Consider the following 16,411-nt stretch of genomic DNA (forward strand, 5'->3'; position numbering starts at 1 on the left):
ATTAATATTATACACAAATAACTAATTGTGCATGATAAATCGGAGGCATATTAAAAAAAGCATATGGATGCAGGGTGTTATTTTAATAATCTATTATAATACATTTATCTATCAGTTCTTTTTTTTGTTATTTTATGTTTATTTGTAACATTCATTTCAGTAAAATCACAGTGTATTTCAGTTTACATATATTTCTCATTACAATCACAAAGTGTCTTTACAAATGCAGTTATGAACAATTGCCTTATATGTTTTAAATATAAATTGTACTCTAGATTCGTTAAATTGTTTCAAAGTATAATTTCTTTTCCTCTTTTACAAAAAATTAAAAACAACAACAATACAAAAAAGGTAACTATATACATCCAGGGAAGAACATGTGTCTTAGTTAAATTCCATCCTTAACAGCCTCAAACGGCTTATTATTATATTCTCAAATGGCTTATGAGAATTATTATTACCTACACATGCAAATATATATTATTATCATATACATTGATAATAATAAAAAGCACGCCCATCAGGTATTTATATTGCTATTATATCTGGACAACCAAAATACAGTAATTTGCATTCTAGGCATGTCTCGTCTAAAAATATGAGCATCCTGTACTTCTTTCCAATACTCTTGAATATGTAGCCATTCCCAAAATATATGGTAATGGTTTGCTTCATTACATCCACAGTTTCTCCAGCATTTTGAAGTATTATTACTGTATTTGGCTGTTTGTATTGGTGTTATAAAATATCTAATAATGTTTTTCCAACAGTACTCCTTCCAATTTAATGACCCAGTTGATTTCCACTGAAATTTCCATACAGTTGAGCACTCTTCATCAATAAAACTTATTCCACTCTCAGTCATCCATTTCTCTTTGATATAACTTGTAGAATGCTTCTTCATATTTATTAAACTCTTATATATCTGAGAAACGATCTTATATCTAATACCTGATATATATGCCTTCTTAAGTAAGTCTATCAGTGGATTTAAATTATCTTTGGATTTCCCTTTTATTTTTTTATCATGATAACTTCGAACCTGAAGGTGTCTGTAAAAAACTTGATTTTCTAGTAAGACCTTTTCCTTTAATACTTGAAAGCTTAAAAATTCACCATTCTCAATGATTGTGCAAAAATAAGTTATTCCCTTATTTGTCCACAATTTAAATCTGTTATCAGACTGATTTGGAGTGAAGTCTGAATCATAGGCAATCCATTTCAAGATGGGAGTATATTCCAATAATTTAAATTCTTTTGTCAAAGATGCCCAAACATTTAAAGTAAACTTTGTCCATGGATCTTCTAGCTTATCTCTATATTGTCGTAAATTATTATCTGCTAATATTGCTTGTACAGGAATATTCTTTGTAGTACAACTTTCCATATGCTTCCAAGGAGCATTATAATATGGATCACACCAATTCACCACTGTCCTAATTTGCACTGCTGTATAGTAATCTTTTAATGAGGGAAGAGCCCACCCTCCTCTATCCTTTGGGAGCTGCAATGTTTTAAAGCGTACTCTGGGCTTTTCCCCTTGACATATAAAACGTGAAAGCATTTTATCCCATTCTATTAATTGTTTATGTTTATTGTTATCTATCTATCTATCTATCTATCTATCTATCTATCTATCTATCTATCTATCTATCTATCTATCTATCTATCTATCTATCTATCTATCTATCTATCTATCTATCTATCTATCTATCTATCTATCTATCTTTAAAGTATTATTTTGTTATTATTATTATTAACAACGTACAAAAATAACTAACTGTGCATGATAAAGTTAGAGGCAGTAACTTATGTGTGTGACACCTGCTCCTGGAGTTGTTTAGAGTCCGGATCAATATAGCGCGAACTACATTTCCCATGAGGCTGCGCGTATTCTCAGCGCCTGAGAGAGTGAGTGAACGCTGAGGGTCGCGGAAAAAAGGTTTGTCATATTTTCGTTTTTAACCCAATGTTTCACCCCGCACCTGGCAAAGTAGACGAGGGAACCGCTGATCGTCGCCCCACAGCCTCGGCACACTTTCAGACAGATATGAGCGGCAGCGGGCGGCCCAGGACGACCTCGTTCGCTGAGCCTCAGGGGGCCTCCGGAGCCGCTGCAGCATCCGCCGGATCCGCCGCTGTCGTGGGGAGCAACGCAGGAAAGCCCGGGGTCTCGCAGGCCTTGGCGGACAGTTCCTCTGCTTGCGCAAATTTAAAACTATCTAGTGAGTATAAAAGCGAAGTTATCTCATTTACGAGTGGACATATTGTATGGACATACTGCGTATATAAATGAACAGCACACCCATGTTTTCCTGATATTGACAGTTATGTCATCTTCACGAAACTAGCCTAAGCTAATCAAGGAAAATTTTGTATTTAAATTATAAACCGAGAAATACTGACCAACTGTGCGGCGTAGAGGCACATTAGGGACATTAACAAAAAAATCCAGTGGCGTTACCATGGTACAGTGATGGTAATACCACGGTACTTTTATATAACATGGTACTGATTTCCATATGAATGTGCATTTATGTTTAAATGGAACATAAATTAATACAATGGAGCTACCAGAGGAAACTGTAGTACAATGGTCCCATACCCCAAAATAACCCAACTTTACCATGGTAAGATGTAAGAAAACATGGCAGTACCCTAGTCAGTGCGATAATGGACAATGCTAAGTAGGCAGCACACTAGGACTTTATCATACACTTATAATAAGAACAGCTGGTTGACCAGCATGTTTCTCCATGGTGCTGTTATTAAAGTGATTTTTAAATGCTTTCTGGGCACCTTACTAGATTATAGGACATGATGTATAGGTGGTAACTACCCTTCCTGACACACCCTCTCATTATGTCCTTTGTGAAGGTCAGACCCATATTTAGTGATATATGTGCCATGTTTCATTTACACTGTTTTTACTAAGTACACTTGCATTAGGCTTTTTATTTTTAAGTTGATGTCAAATATGCATATCATTCTACAGCTTTTATACCACATTTTGCAGTGACAGTGATGCTTACAGGAAATGACCTTTTTTTTATCATAATATGTCAGGGTTTCCCATACATTCTTTAATTTGTGGCGGCCCGCCACAATATCAACGCTGACCGCCACGGATTGATTCAGATTTTTAAACAGGGTTCCTACGGGGTTTGGAAAAGTATGGAAAAGTATGGAATTTGATTTGAGTATTTTCCAGGTCTGGAAAAGTATGGAAAAAATAAATCAGAGTATGGAAAAATATTTATGTTTCCAGACTATTGTCCCTATTTCGTTTTCTAAATATCAAATTAAGAATTTCTAAATGTATATAATATATAATATATACAATCGTTTTTTTTTATGCCATTTGGATCAATCTGCCAGCGCTGCCGATCATGTTTACACTTGATCTGCTGGAGTCTAGGTCTGCAGTGATTGGCTGTTACGTTGTTAGGCGACAGTTGCCATCACAGCGCCCCTTCCTCAAACTGCTTTACTAAAAACATCTGGAACCTTGTCCTTGATTTTTACATTTGAGTGTGGACTTCACGGCAAACAAAATGGGAAAATGCAAGTTTTCCGAGAGCTGGCTTGACAATCCTAAATATAAAGCCTGGTTAGCCAAAGACTTAAAATTTACAAAGAAAGCTATTTGCAAACTTTGTGTCAACTCATTTGACATCTCCAACATGGGGGAGGCGGCAATTGTAAGCCATATGCTAGGCCAAAAGCATCGTCGTCTCATCACAGCATCCACCACACAAAGTCTCACAACGTTTATGGCCCAGACCAAGGTGGGACCAAGACCGACCACAGGGTGAGGAAGAAGGTTTCTGAGCTAGATGTCCTTACAGTTAGAAAGGAGATCCTTGTCACAGCTGTGACAAAGCTGCTAGAGAAATAACAACTGAGGCTGTGCCTGCAAATCATCTCCAGTGCTGGGAAAGTCAGAGAGAACAAGTGTGACACAAGTGTGAGACTTTGCTGTGGTCTGCAAAATGAGTGAAGATGCCTCAGAGTGGCCCACTGGTGCACACTCCAGACTGGACACATTCTTTCATGCACAGCTAGCAAAAGATCATGCATTCAAAGATCTGTGGGAAATTGTCCAAAAGGTTCTTCTGCTGTCCCATGGTCAGGCCTCTGTGGAAAGAGGGATCTCTGTTAATAAGAACATTACTGTTCCAAACATGAAGGAGGGAACCTTGATTGCCCAGCGGGTAATAGTAGACCACCTGCACCATGTGGATGGGGTAGCTAATGTAGGGATGACCAAAGAACTACTACAGTCTGCTGGCTGTGCAAGAAAGAGATGCCATGCATACCTTGATGAGGAAAAAAAAAGAGGGAGCACACACAACAAACAAAGAAACGGCAAATATTACAGGATGAGGTGGACCAAATGAAGATGAAGAAAAGAAAGGTTCACAACAACATAAATGCACTTCTGACATCTGCAGATGAACTTGCAATTGAAGCAGAAGCCAATATCTCTGTGCTTGCAAAATCAAATGCCCTTAGGAAAGCTGCAAAGGATAAAGAACAAGAGCTACTGAAATATGACAAAAACATTGAAATGAAAAACTTGTAGCCTAGCCATGGCAGTCAAGGTCAGACCTGTGTGTTCCTTCCTTTTCACAGTTCAACGGTGGTTAACACAGCACTTTGTAGTTTGAGAAAGCAAGTTGGGTTTGAGGATAAAACAGAGTCAATGGTGGAGTTCTTAAAGGAATAGTACACCCAAAATTGGTCACTTATTCACCCCCATGTCTTTCAAAACCATAAGACTTTATTATATTAACACAGATTAATATATATATCGTTTTAAATCTGAGAGTTTTCAGTCCCTTTATTAAAGGACTAGTTCACCCCAAAATGAAAATGTCCTAATCATTTACTCACCTCAATGCCAAGATATCCATGTCTTTCTTTCTACAGTGAAAAATAAATTAAGTTTTTGAGCAACCAAATGAGTTGGTTGCCATCTTGGATGGCATTGGGTTGAGTAAATGATTAGGACATTTTCATTTTGAGGTGAACTAATCCTTTAAATGTCTTCACGTGTCCAAGATTTCCAAGATTAACAAAAGTCTTATTAGTTGAGAATGACATGAGGGTAAGTAAATGATGATAGAAATTTCATTTAAATGAATAACCCTTTAAAAAAATTGTGACTGATTTAGCATTTCAATTGTTAAGATCACAAAAGGCAATATTTTGACATAGGATTTCTAAATATTTTATTTATAATTAGCCTATTGCTTAAACAGTCTTTACAAGTTTGCTGTACCTAACAGTCAATTAAGCATTGTCAATTGACTTTAGCTCTATTTTCTAATTTTCTGGTTAATTGTACATGAACATCCCTTCTGTTTCTGTTAAATGTACAAAATTACAAATATGAATAACATTGCTCTGATTTAGCATTGCCGTTTTAATAAAATGCTGTGCTTTGAACTTGACTGGGTTTGGTGTTAAATTGACTTGTACATTCAACAGTAGCTACAATTTTCAAATTTACAAATTTAACATGATAGCCTACATAGGGGTTTTGACTCAGAGTGTAACATACTTGTCGGCGCCAATAGCATTGTGGGTAAGCGCATCGCCATGTAGCGCTGTTGTGTTTCGGGAGACCCGAGTTCGAGTCTTGGCTCATGGACTTTTTCCAATTCCACCCCCCTCTCCCACCTTACTTCCTGTCTAGCCACTTTCCTATCCTAATAAAAGGCAAAAATGCCAATACTAAATCTGTAGAATGTAACATACTTGTTAGCAGTTGAATTTTAAAACAATTTATCCGAACAAGTCAAATATGGTCGGAAAAATCTGTAGGAAATTGAAGTCTGGAAAAGTATGGAATTTTGAAATGAAAATTATGTAGGAACCCTGTTAAACTATTTAATATGAGTACAATTGTATTTTATTGTAGAGCTGCACACTGCTTTCTCCTTCCCTCTCACAAACTGACAACGGAGGCACACACAACTAGCCCCTCCTCTTCGAACACGATCTGAATCAAAACATGAGCATGCATTAGTTAGAGGACAGATTGTTGCCGGTGCTTAATGCTTATTCCCCCAGCGAAGATTCCAGAATCAATCCAGAGTTGAATGGTTAGTAATGAACATTTACAAATTCCATTTTAAATTCACAAATTTCCATTACAAATTCACGCAAAACGTTTTTTTTTTTTTTCTAAATATCGATAAACAACTATTGCGAAATGACGGCGTTTCCATTAACCGATGTTATGCGACTAAAACGTCATTTTTTTCCTCTCGCGATCAGTCATTCAAAAAATCATGGCAACGGACGTTGGTAGTAGAGCTGAAACAACTAATCGATTTAATCGATTAAAATCGATTATTAAAATAGTTGTCAACTAATTTAGTCATCGATTCATTGCTAAATAACTTATTTTACTAAAGTATAAGTACATAAACCGATTAATCGTAAAAATAATTGACCGATTAATCGATTATCAAAATAATCGTTAGTTGCAGCCATAGTAGGTAGGTTTATTATATCACAGCCACCAGACTAGACATTATATTATTATTATCTCCAGGTTCAGGTTGGTGTGTGTTGGTTTTTGTCCACCTCAATCTCCAGGTTTGTGTGTGTGTGTGTCAGAGTCTGTGTGTGTCCACCTCCAGGTCCAGTTTGGTGTGTGTGTGAGCCTGTGTGTGTCTGAGTCTGTGTGTGTGAGCGTGTGTATGTGAGTCTTTTTGAATGTTTGAGTCTGTCAGTAAGTTTGTGAGTTTGAGTGTGTGTGTGTCCATCTCCAGGTCCAGGTTTGTGTGTGTGTGTGTGTGTGAGCAAAAATTGCAACAAGAAGTCTATGGAGCAGTCATAGCATAGAAAGTGTAGCAATGGCATAGCAATGTCTTTAAAGGGATAGTTCACCCAAAAATGAAAATTCTATCATCGTTTACTCACCCTCAAGTTGTTCCAAACCTGTATCAGTTTCTTTGTTCTGCTGAAAACAAAGGAAGATATTTGGAAGAATGTAACCAAACAGATCTCGGTCCCCATTGACTACCATAGTATATATTTTTTCCTACTATGGAAGTCAACAGGGACCGAGATCTGTTTGATTCTGTCATTCTTCCAAATATCTTCCTTTGTGTTCAACAGAACAAAGAAACTCATACAGGTTTGGAACAACTTGAGGGTGAGTAAACGATGATAGAATTTTCATTTTTGGGTGAACTATCCATTTAAGGTATCTGACACTAAGTGTTGGCAATGGCAATGTGTACTTGTCACTAAAAATATCTGATATATTTATGATATATATATATATCCCCCTCGCACCCTTCCCCGGTCCCCAAACATCACACCACCGCAAATAGAATCTAATTCTGTGGGAAACACTGTATGTGAATATATTTCTTTAACATTATGTTTTGAATCTATACCCTGAATATGCAAAATCAGTAGTAGTATATTTATTTTAGAGAAAAGCATTGCTGAATGAATGTACTTGCTGCAAGAACATCTTCCCTGACCAAAATTTTCTGGTGCATATTTGTCTGTTTACCCCCAGGGAACAATCTGATCTAATCAGATGTAATGTCTCAAATGTGTTGTAGGAGACAGTGGGAAGGTGACCACAGTGGTTGCCACCCCAGGCCAGGGCCCGGATCGCCCGCAGGAGGTGTCCTACACCGATATCAAGGTGATCGGTAATGGCTCGTTTGGCGTGGTGTATCAGGCACGCCTCATTGACAGTCAGGAGTGGGTGGCCATCAAGAAGGTACTTCAGGATAAGCGGTTTAAGGTATGACACACCCTCACACAAGCATTTGAATACTTGCTGAATTTCTGTTCTAATTTTTTTTAAGAGTAATTCCTGTGTAAGTGTTCTAAAAAGCATAATTTGGTACTAAATTTCACATGAACTGTACTAAAGTTTTGTCTTTTACGTCAGCAACAACAAGAACACTGAAAATCCTAAGTTAGAAAAATTGTTTTAACAAACTACTAAATAAGTAGAACTTCAGTCTATTTTTTTCTATTATACAAGTATGTTAATTGTAATTAAAGTGGAATATTGACTAGCTCACAAACTCTATTTTATTGCGTAACATGGAATAGTTAATTTTTAATAGTTAACAGAACCTGTTATTTGGTAGTTAAAAATAAACCAAAAAGAAATATAATAACAGATGGAAAACAAATAAATTTTATTAAAAAGAAAAATGAAAAAAGAACATACCAAAATAATAAGACTAAAATTAATATGAAATCATAAAAATCTAATTCTAAATGTTAATAAATACTGTAATAATACATAAATAATATTAACATAACACTGATTGTGACCCACCAGTTAGATTTTTTTTAGATTAGGTAAGTAAAGATTACTTAAAGAGCAATTTATCATGCAAATTCTAAGTTTTATAAATTCTTTGTTACCTGTCAGTCAACAGATGCTTTTTATTCAGAGTGACTGGCCTTACAGTAATTGGGATCAGTCTTGGGTTAAGAGACCTTCTCAGTATTCTGTATTTAATATCTTACCAGTATGTTATTTGAACCGACACCACCCTTTATTTCAGCCTTACACCTTACACTACCAAACCCAAGTGCAAACCGGGCCAGTGCGAGCCAGGGCTTAAAACGGGCCGGGTGGGGCTAATAGCCTCGGGCAAGTAGCACCGAGGCCAGAATAGCACAAGGTTTCCACTGTCGAGCCTGAACCTCCGCTGTGCTTCAACTAAAACACGCCCTTTACACGCCTCTCAGGAACCACGTCATGAAAACCCATCATTTCACCAACAAAGAGAAGTTATCACAAAACTAAGAAATAAGTCACTGGAACAGAAAATGAACATGATAAAAGCGTCAGTTTGTTTGCATGCTTTGTTAAATATTCAAATTCAAAAGCATTGATGTTTTACTATAGAATAAGTGATACATTGATCATAATGAATTAATTTATCAGGACTCAAAATGAATCACACAAAAATTAATTTATTTCAATTTTATTTATTTATTTTCTTACGCTTATGAAAATAGCCTGCTTATTCAGTCGAGTCTGTTTCTGTTTATTTGTAGCCACAGTAGCCTATACGTCACATTTACAATGAATGATAATATCTCTATTTTTATAAAAGCTCCTGAACAAAAACATTATTATATTTTTATGATAGGATATTCAATTCAATTCAAGTTTATTTGTATAGCGCTTTTTACAATACAAATCATTACAAAGCAACTTTACAGAAAATTATTTTTCTACAATATTTAGTAATAGCTTATAAGTGGTGACTGTCAGTTTGTGCACGTATGACAGGATTTGTAGAAAAATTAATACAAGACGTAGTCAGCCAGATGAAGATTATTTATATTATTAATAATTAATAATTATTATATGATGCAGTCACACTTGTAGCAATATTTGTTAGTTCTGTTTATTCAGGGTTAGCATCATCTGAGGTCCTCTGAGGGTCAGCATCATCTCTTCTCAGGTGTTCTGGATCCAGACTGGAGCTTGTGTAAATCCCGTGGCAAAACATAGAAACAAATAGAGACATCATTAGCATAGCTGCTGATCCAACAAAGTAAAATTAATTAGTTTAACCCAAGCTAAAGAATAAAAATGTGCATTTGATCAGATGCAACTACACTCACAATTTAAGATACATTATTCGAATGCTTGGTGAAAGAGATGCGTTTTTAATCTAGATTTTAACAGAGAGAGTGTGTCTGAACCCCGAACATTATCAGGAAGGCTATTCCAGAGTTTGGTAGCCAAATGTGAGAAACCTCTACCTCCTTTAGTGGACTTTGCTATCCTAGGAACTACCAAAAGTCCAGCGTTTTGTGACCTTAGGGTGCGTGATGGGTTGTAGCGTGGTAGAAGGCTAGTTAGGTACGCAGGAGCTAAACCATTTAGGGCCTTATAGGTAAGTAATGATAATTTGTAACTGATACGGAACTTAATAGGTAGCCAGTGCAGAGACTGTAAAATTGGGGTAATATGATCATATTTTCTTGACCTGGTAAGGACTCTAGCTGCTGCATTTTGGACTACCTGTAGCTTGTTTATTGACGAAGCAGGACAACCACCTAGAAGTGCATTACAATAGTCCATTCTAGAGGTCATGAATGCATGAACCAGCTTTTCTGCATCAGAAACAGATAACATGTTTCGTAGCTTGGCAATGTTTCTAAGATGGAAGAATGCAGTTTTTGTAACATGGGAAATATGATTTTCCAAAAGACAAATTGCTGTCCAATATAACACCCAGATTTTTGACTGTAGAAGAAGTAACGGTACATCCGTCAGATTGTAATCTACAAGATTCTGTGTAGTGTTTCTTGGTCCAATAATTAATATCTCAGTCTTATCCGAATTTAATTGGAGAAAATTATTGGTCATCCAATCTTTTACATTTTTAACACACTCTGTTAGCTTAGACAATTTAGAAGTTTCATCTGGTCTCGTTGAGATATATAGCTGAGTATCATCAGCATAACAGTGGAAGCTAATTCTGTATTTTCTAATAATATTACCAAGGGGCAACATGTATATTGAAAATAGAAGCTAAACTGTCGAGACGAGGCTTTTGACAGATAATATAAGTCACTAAATAAATACACAACTATGAGCTGATTTCTAAAAGCGGTCATATTTACCATGTTTACTATGGTAATGTTAATGCCTAGCGTGTACAGACTTTTGCATCGCTTATAAATATTTCTGCCTTGTATGGTGATTATAATCCTCATCAGATCAAGTTATTGCAAACACTCCTGCTGACTGAAAGTGAGTTTTGAGTTCAACTTATTAAAAAAAAAAAAGTGTTTAATGGTGGTGTTAAAGCTGTTATCTTTCTGAAATGATCCGCAGCGCTGACGATCTCCAGACGCGGAGAAACTCCGCCTTTGTTCATAACCCCTCCAATAGCCCAAGCTGGCCCGCTTTGGCCCAAGGTTTTTGTCGGGCCAAAAAACCCTGGCCGTTGGCCCCGAGGAAGCCCCGACGAGGCACAATCAAGCCCCAGAAGTGACAGTGGAAACGCGACTGGCCCTGGCACGCACTAGCACGCCCGGTTTAAGCTCGCCTGTGGAAACGCGGCTATTGTGTCCTTGATCGAGGCTCTTAAACCCAGGCTGCTGTAAGGGAATTTTCTGTGTGTAAATACTGTGACTGCTAACAGTCTTTCTTCTGTGTTTGTGAAGAACCGAGAACTTCAGATCATGAGAAAACTGGACCACTGCAATATAGTGAAGCTGCGCTATTTCTTCTATTGCAGTGGAGAGAAGGTAAAAGAACTGTGTCTATATTTACATTACTGTTGAAAAGTTTGGGGCCAGTAATGTTTAAAAAATGATTATTATTTTTAGCATGAATGCGTAATGCATTTAAAATGATTTACAGTGACAGTAAAGGCATTAATGATTTTAAAGAAAGATTCCTGGTTGCCACAAAAAATATAAAGCAGCTCAACTGTTTTCAAAATTAGTAATAATAAGAAATGTTTCTTGAGCATATTAGAATGATTTTTGAAGGTGATACTGAAAACTGGTGCAATGATGCTAAAAATTAAGTTTTGCATTAAACAGTTCAATTCAATTCAATGTTCTGAATAGTGCTTTTCACGATAACAAACGTTGCAAATCAGCAGAAAATGTGAAGTTTCTACATCATATTTAAGAGAAGCTTATTATTGGTGACTGGTGACTATGGCAGAAATGTACAGTAAGAATCATGCAGTTAGTTACAAATTACACTTAATAAAACAGACAGTGAACACTATTAACTGCAATGATTATATCTTGTGATTAAGCAAAATTAGGTAGTTGTATATGTTGCTCCAGGGTTAGCATCATCTGGTTATTGTTTGTCATAATTTTCAGAGGTTAATGTGTCTTTATTCCACAGAAGGACGAGGTGTACCTCAATCTGGTGCTGGACTATGTGCCCGAGACCGTCTACAGGGTGGCACGGCACTTCAGCAAAGCTAAAACCATTATTCCCATCTGTTATGTGAAGGTGAAGTTGACTGAACAAAAACACTTCAATTCTTGAAATTTTAACAAGGCAACACTTATATCAAAATTTACCATTTTATTCTCTAGAAATGTATTTGGTGTAATTGTGCACAGTTCATCAGTTCATGCTGTTGATATGAAGCTATATTTGTACTTCCATGACTAACAAACACAAGCAGCTTTCAGCTTTCAGGCCAATGTTACTACAGTTAGAATGAATCCTATCATGATTAATGCCTTTAACTGTTTGTCTACTGTTTTATTTGATATCTTTTATGTCGTCACTGTGGGGAAAATTACTGACACATAGCCTCTCAAGGCTTATTGCTTTAATAACTTTTCATGCTTCTAAAACCGCTCTTATTTTTGCTGACATATCCAAAGCCATATGGACAGGAAATAAATTAGATAATAATATTACTGCCTATGTTTCCCAATCCAGTCAAATCATGAGTCCCAAGGCCCGCCGTACATTATTTCCTGCATTTCACTTTGAAATGAGTAACATTGTAAGAATTTGTTTATTTATATTTTTTAATGTATACTTTACTGATCTTACCAGAATGTGTGGCCGGAAATGTACAATTTTGCATTAGTATTACTTTTTTTTTGTTTTTTGTTAATGCTTTGGAAAGGAGATAAAAGAAATAATAATAATGAATAATAAAAAAAAACAATAGCTAAATAATAATAAAAAAACATTAATGAATAATGTTAATATAAATGGATAATAATTTAGGGAAATTATTTAGTCTTTAGTAATATAAAAATGCAGGCTGATTGAGACATTGCCTTTTTCTTTAATATAAAGATGCTTACTTGTCGTCTTGTTTTCTCTTAGGTGTATATGTATCAGCTTTTCCGCAGTTTGGCCTACATCCATTCCCAGGGCGTGTGTCACAGAGACATCAAGCCACAGAACCTTCTGGTGGACCCAGAAACAGCTGTTCTCAAGCTCTGTGACTTTGGCAGGTCAGCGATGTGTGTATGAGAGAGAGAGAGGGCGATGGCTTCTCAAATGTGTCCTTCTGCCCGCCAGTGAACATTATGTTCAGTTTTAATGGCTGTTACACTATAATAGTCATTTTATTTTGAGAGTGCAAGTGTGGGTCTTAGTTGGTGTCTAGATTTGATGTGTATTGGCGATGCATTAACTCGAACTGTATCTGGTCTTTGTAAGTTATATTTGTTTTTGATAGTGCGATGTTAAATATGTTCTTGTCCACGGTTCATTGACAAAAGCAATATGCATTCAGATATTGATGGGGCCGGTCAGATTGTCTATCTAATGGGATCCTTTGTCCTCTAGGCCAAACTCTGGCTGCTTTTTCTGATGGATATCAGTGTTTTTTCAAAGCCGATTTTATGGGAACCTTTTGAACCCTTGGATGATAGGCAGATGGGTTGACCACTGTAATCCAGACCACATTTGTTTAATTTATCGCAATTTTCAAGTATTTAATTTGTGATTGTGTAAGGCACTTGAAGGCATTCAGGGCATTAGGTTTTCTTTTAGGGAACATGAACACTGCTTTTTATGTCTGTAAAAAAAGTGGACAATTTGGCAACTCAAGGCCTTGAAAATAGTTATTTGGCTGAGTGGAGAGATGCACATCAGACTGGAATAATCGCTTTGTTTGAAAGCGAAACAGCTGTATCGAATTGAGGAGCTATTTTTTACTCTCTTTTGTATTAGGATTGAGGGAGATTTTATGGTATTGTTTTGTTGAGGAGCTATAAATCTTAAAAAAAAATTTATACCGACTGTCTGATTAAAGTTTTTCTCATAATTCAAATCTGTCTCTCTCAGTGCAAAGCAGCTGGTGAGGGGTGAGCCCAACGTCTCTTATATCTGCTCACGATACTATCGCGCCCCTGAGCTCATCTTTGGTGCAACAGACTACACCTCTAACATTGACATCTGGTCAGCTGGATGTGTGCTGGCCGAACTGCTGCTGGGGCAGCCCATCTTCCCTGGAGACAGTGGTGTGGACCAGCTAGTGGAGATCATAAAGGTAAACCTAACTCTTTTGAGATGTACTTTTAGACTCAGTTCAGTACTCTTAGGCAAGTGTTTCTTGTGGAGCAAATCAGCATATTAGAATGATTTTCAGCTTTACAAATTACATTTGAAATATATTCTGTTATTATTAGGGTTAGGTTGTTATACTATTATTATTTTAAAGGGGTCATATGATGCAATTTCAATTTTTCTTTTATCTTTGGAGTGTTACAAGCTCTTGGTGCGTAAAGAAAATCTGTAAAGTTGCAAAAATCCAAAGAGAGATATTCTTTATAAAAGTCACACACCTACCTAAAACGGCTCATTCTTACACACCCCAACATGTCTACGTCACGATGTGGGAAGATTTACATAACACCGCCCAAATGTTCACGCAAAGAAAGAAGGCGTAACTTTTATTCTGTCTGTTGGCGCTGCCGTCATGTCGTGGAGACACTGTTTCGTTGTGAAAGCAAAACTACTTTGTTTGGTCTTCTGATAGAAGACAAAACTAGAAATCAGTGGTTAAGTTGTATTTACAGTACAACACTGTTCTGGAACAGTTCAACCCAAATATACAGAAGTGTGCAGCTCACTTTGTGGAGGACAAGGACTGTTTCCTGGAAAAGTAGCCTACAATGCCGGTGCATGTTTCTGTTTCTGACAGTCTGGCGTTTCTGACTCAGAGTCTGTAAGTATGTTTAAATATTTAAAAAATTTACCACTGATGATTAAAATGCGAGTTTTGAGCAGTGTAGAGTAGTGTTTGTTGTTTCTCCGATCCTAAATGCAGACATGGTTTTATGTTTACGCAGCGCAATACACAATATGCAAAAACACAGTATAAGTCATTATAATCAGTAATTATGTCCCCACTGGATGCAACTAATGCCTCGTTTGTAATGAGTTTTATTGTTCTTGTCTCATCCAGCCGGGACACACATCATCACAGTATGGTGAGGGGTGTAACATTTCCATCACGTGCTTTAGGTATTCTGCCAATCACAACGCACTGGATAGCTGGCCAATCACTGCACACCTTGGTTTTTCAGAACAATGAGCTTTGTAAAAATCAACGGATTTCAAAAAGCGGGGCATAGAGGAGAAACAATAATGTACAGTATGTGGAAAATGATGTTTTTTTTTTTAAATCTTAAACCACATAAACACATTGCATAACACCAAATACACAAAATAATGTTTTTTAGGAACATCCTATGACCCCTTTAAATTGTAATAATATTTCACATTATTGCTCTTTTATTTTTTCTGCAGCCTTGGGGAGACTTTCAAAATCCATGAATGCTAGTGTTTTCTCTCTTTTTTTTTTTTTTTTTTTTTTTTTAACTTTCACCCAGCATTCTTTACGGATTTTTCCTGTCTGTCCGCTCAGATACTTGGAACACCCACAAGAGAACAGATCCGTGAAATGAACCCGAACTACACAGAGTTCAAATTCCCACAGATCAAAGCACATCCATGGACCAAGGTAAAATCTCTCAAAAATATCTGACTCGCATCTACAGCCAAAGCCATGAGGTATCACTTGGCAGTGTTACAAAACTGGCTTCTAAATATTCTCAAGTAACAACTTCTGTGAGTTTACTGCTTGTTCTGTCCAAGAGACAGGAAGAAATTATCTGACCGACATGTAATGAAACAATTTGAATAACTTACAAGTTTACCAAATTCAACAGTTACAATTACCTTTAATTTATCCTTTCATTCTCTACAGAGCCCCAGACAAAAAATAAAAAATCAAGGAGCAATTGGCTTCTATAAGAAACAACTGACTAATGAGCTTATAGATGCCAAAAGGTTATTCTGAGGTCAGTGTAATGTTAATGGAATTGTTTACCTAAGCTTTACACATTTTCCACAGTTTGAAACACTGAATGAGCGATTACACAAGACATTTCGATAAGTTGTACTGTATCTTATAAAATAGCTTACTTTTTGATGTTCATACATGTTAATTTCATACTATAATAGAGAAGAAAAAGAGAAAGATATAACTGGTTCACGTTCCGCTTGAACTGAGATGCTAAAGCGATTGCTCATCACACATTAATGATCACCAAAACTGTATTTATTTGTTGAATTTCGTTATAAACTGCTGATGATTTGTTTAATAAAGGGTAACATAGCACAAAGCTTATTGTGATTAATGGACAGGAAGTGTGCTACAAATAATATTTCATTAACAAATAAGTTCATTAACAGAACACAGCATATAGGCAAAAGATCTTGATAAGAATAAGTCATATTAGTAATGATTATAAATGAGAATTGTTAACAATGTTGTTAATGTCCACACCCTTTTATTTCACACATCTTTGTCATCTTCAATCTCTCTCATGCAACACAACTGGAGATGAGGACTGTTTGAAAGTCTTTTTTCCACTA

The 16,411-nt window shown here is 36.4% G+C and overlaps 1 protein-coding gene across 2 annotated transcripts in view; it reads left to right on the forward strand.

The window, feature by feature from the left end:
* The first annotated feature begins 1,878 nt into the window (after positions 1-1,878).
* The window catches only part of gsk3aa (glycogen synthase kinase 3 alpha a), a 29,758-nt gene continuing 15,225 nt past the window's right edge, over positions 1,879-16,411 (forward strand). The window contains exons 1-7 of one of the 2 annotated variants that reach the window (XM_059555741.1): positions 1,879-2,225; positions 7,593-7,780; positions 11,191-11,274; positions 11,894-12,004; positions 12,845-12,975; positions 13,814-14,018; positions 15,399-15,494. In XM_059555741.1, coding sequence (XP_059411724.1) covers positions 1,970-2,225; positions 7,593-7,780; positions 11,191-11,274; positions 11,894-12,004; positions 12,845-12,975; positions 13,814-14,018; positions 15,399-15,494 — 1,071 coding nt within the window. In that variant the 5' untranslated portion in view covers positions 1,879-1,969. The remainder of the gene's footprint in view (positions 2,226-7,592; positions 7,781-11,190; positions 11,275-11,893; positions 12,005-12,844; positions 12,976-13,813; positions 14,019-15,398; positions 15,495-16,411) is intronic. The other variant, XM_059555740.1, reaches the window with a different exon arrangement.

Source organism: Carassius carassius, chromosome 8 (genome assembly GCF_963082965.1).
Source record: "Carassius carassius chromosome 8, fCarCar2.1, whole genome shotgun sequence".
NCBI lineage: Eukaryota > Metazoa > Chordata > Actinopteri > Cypriniformes > Cyprinidae > Carassius > Carassius carassius.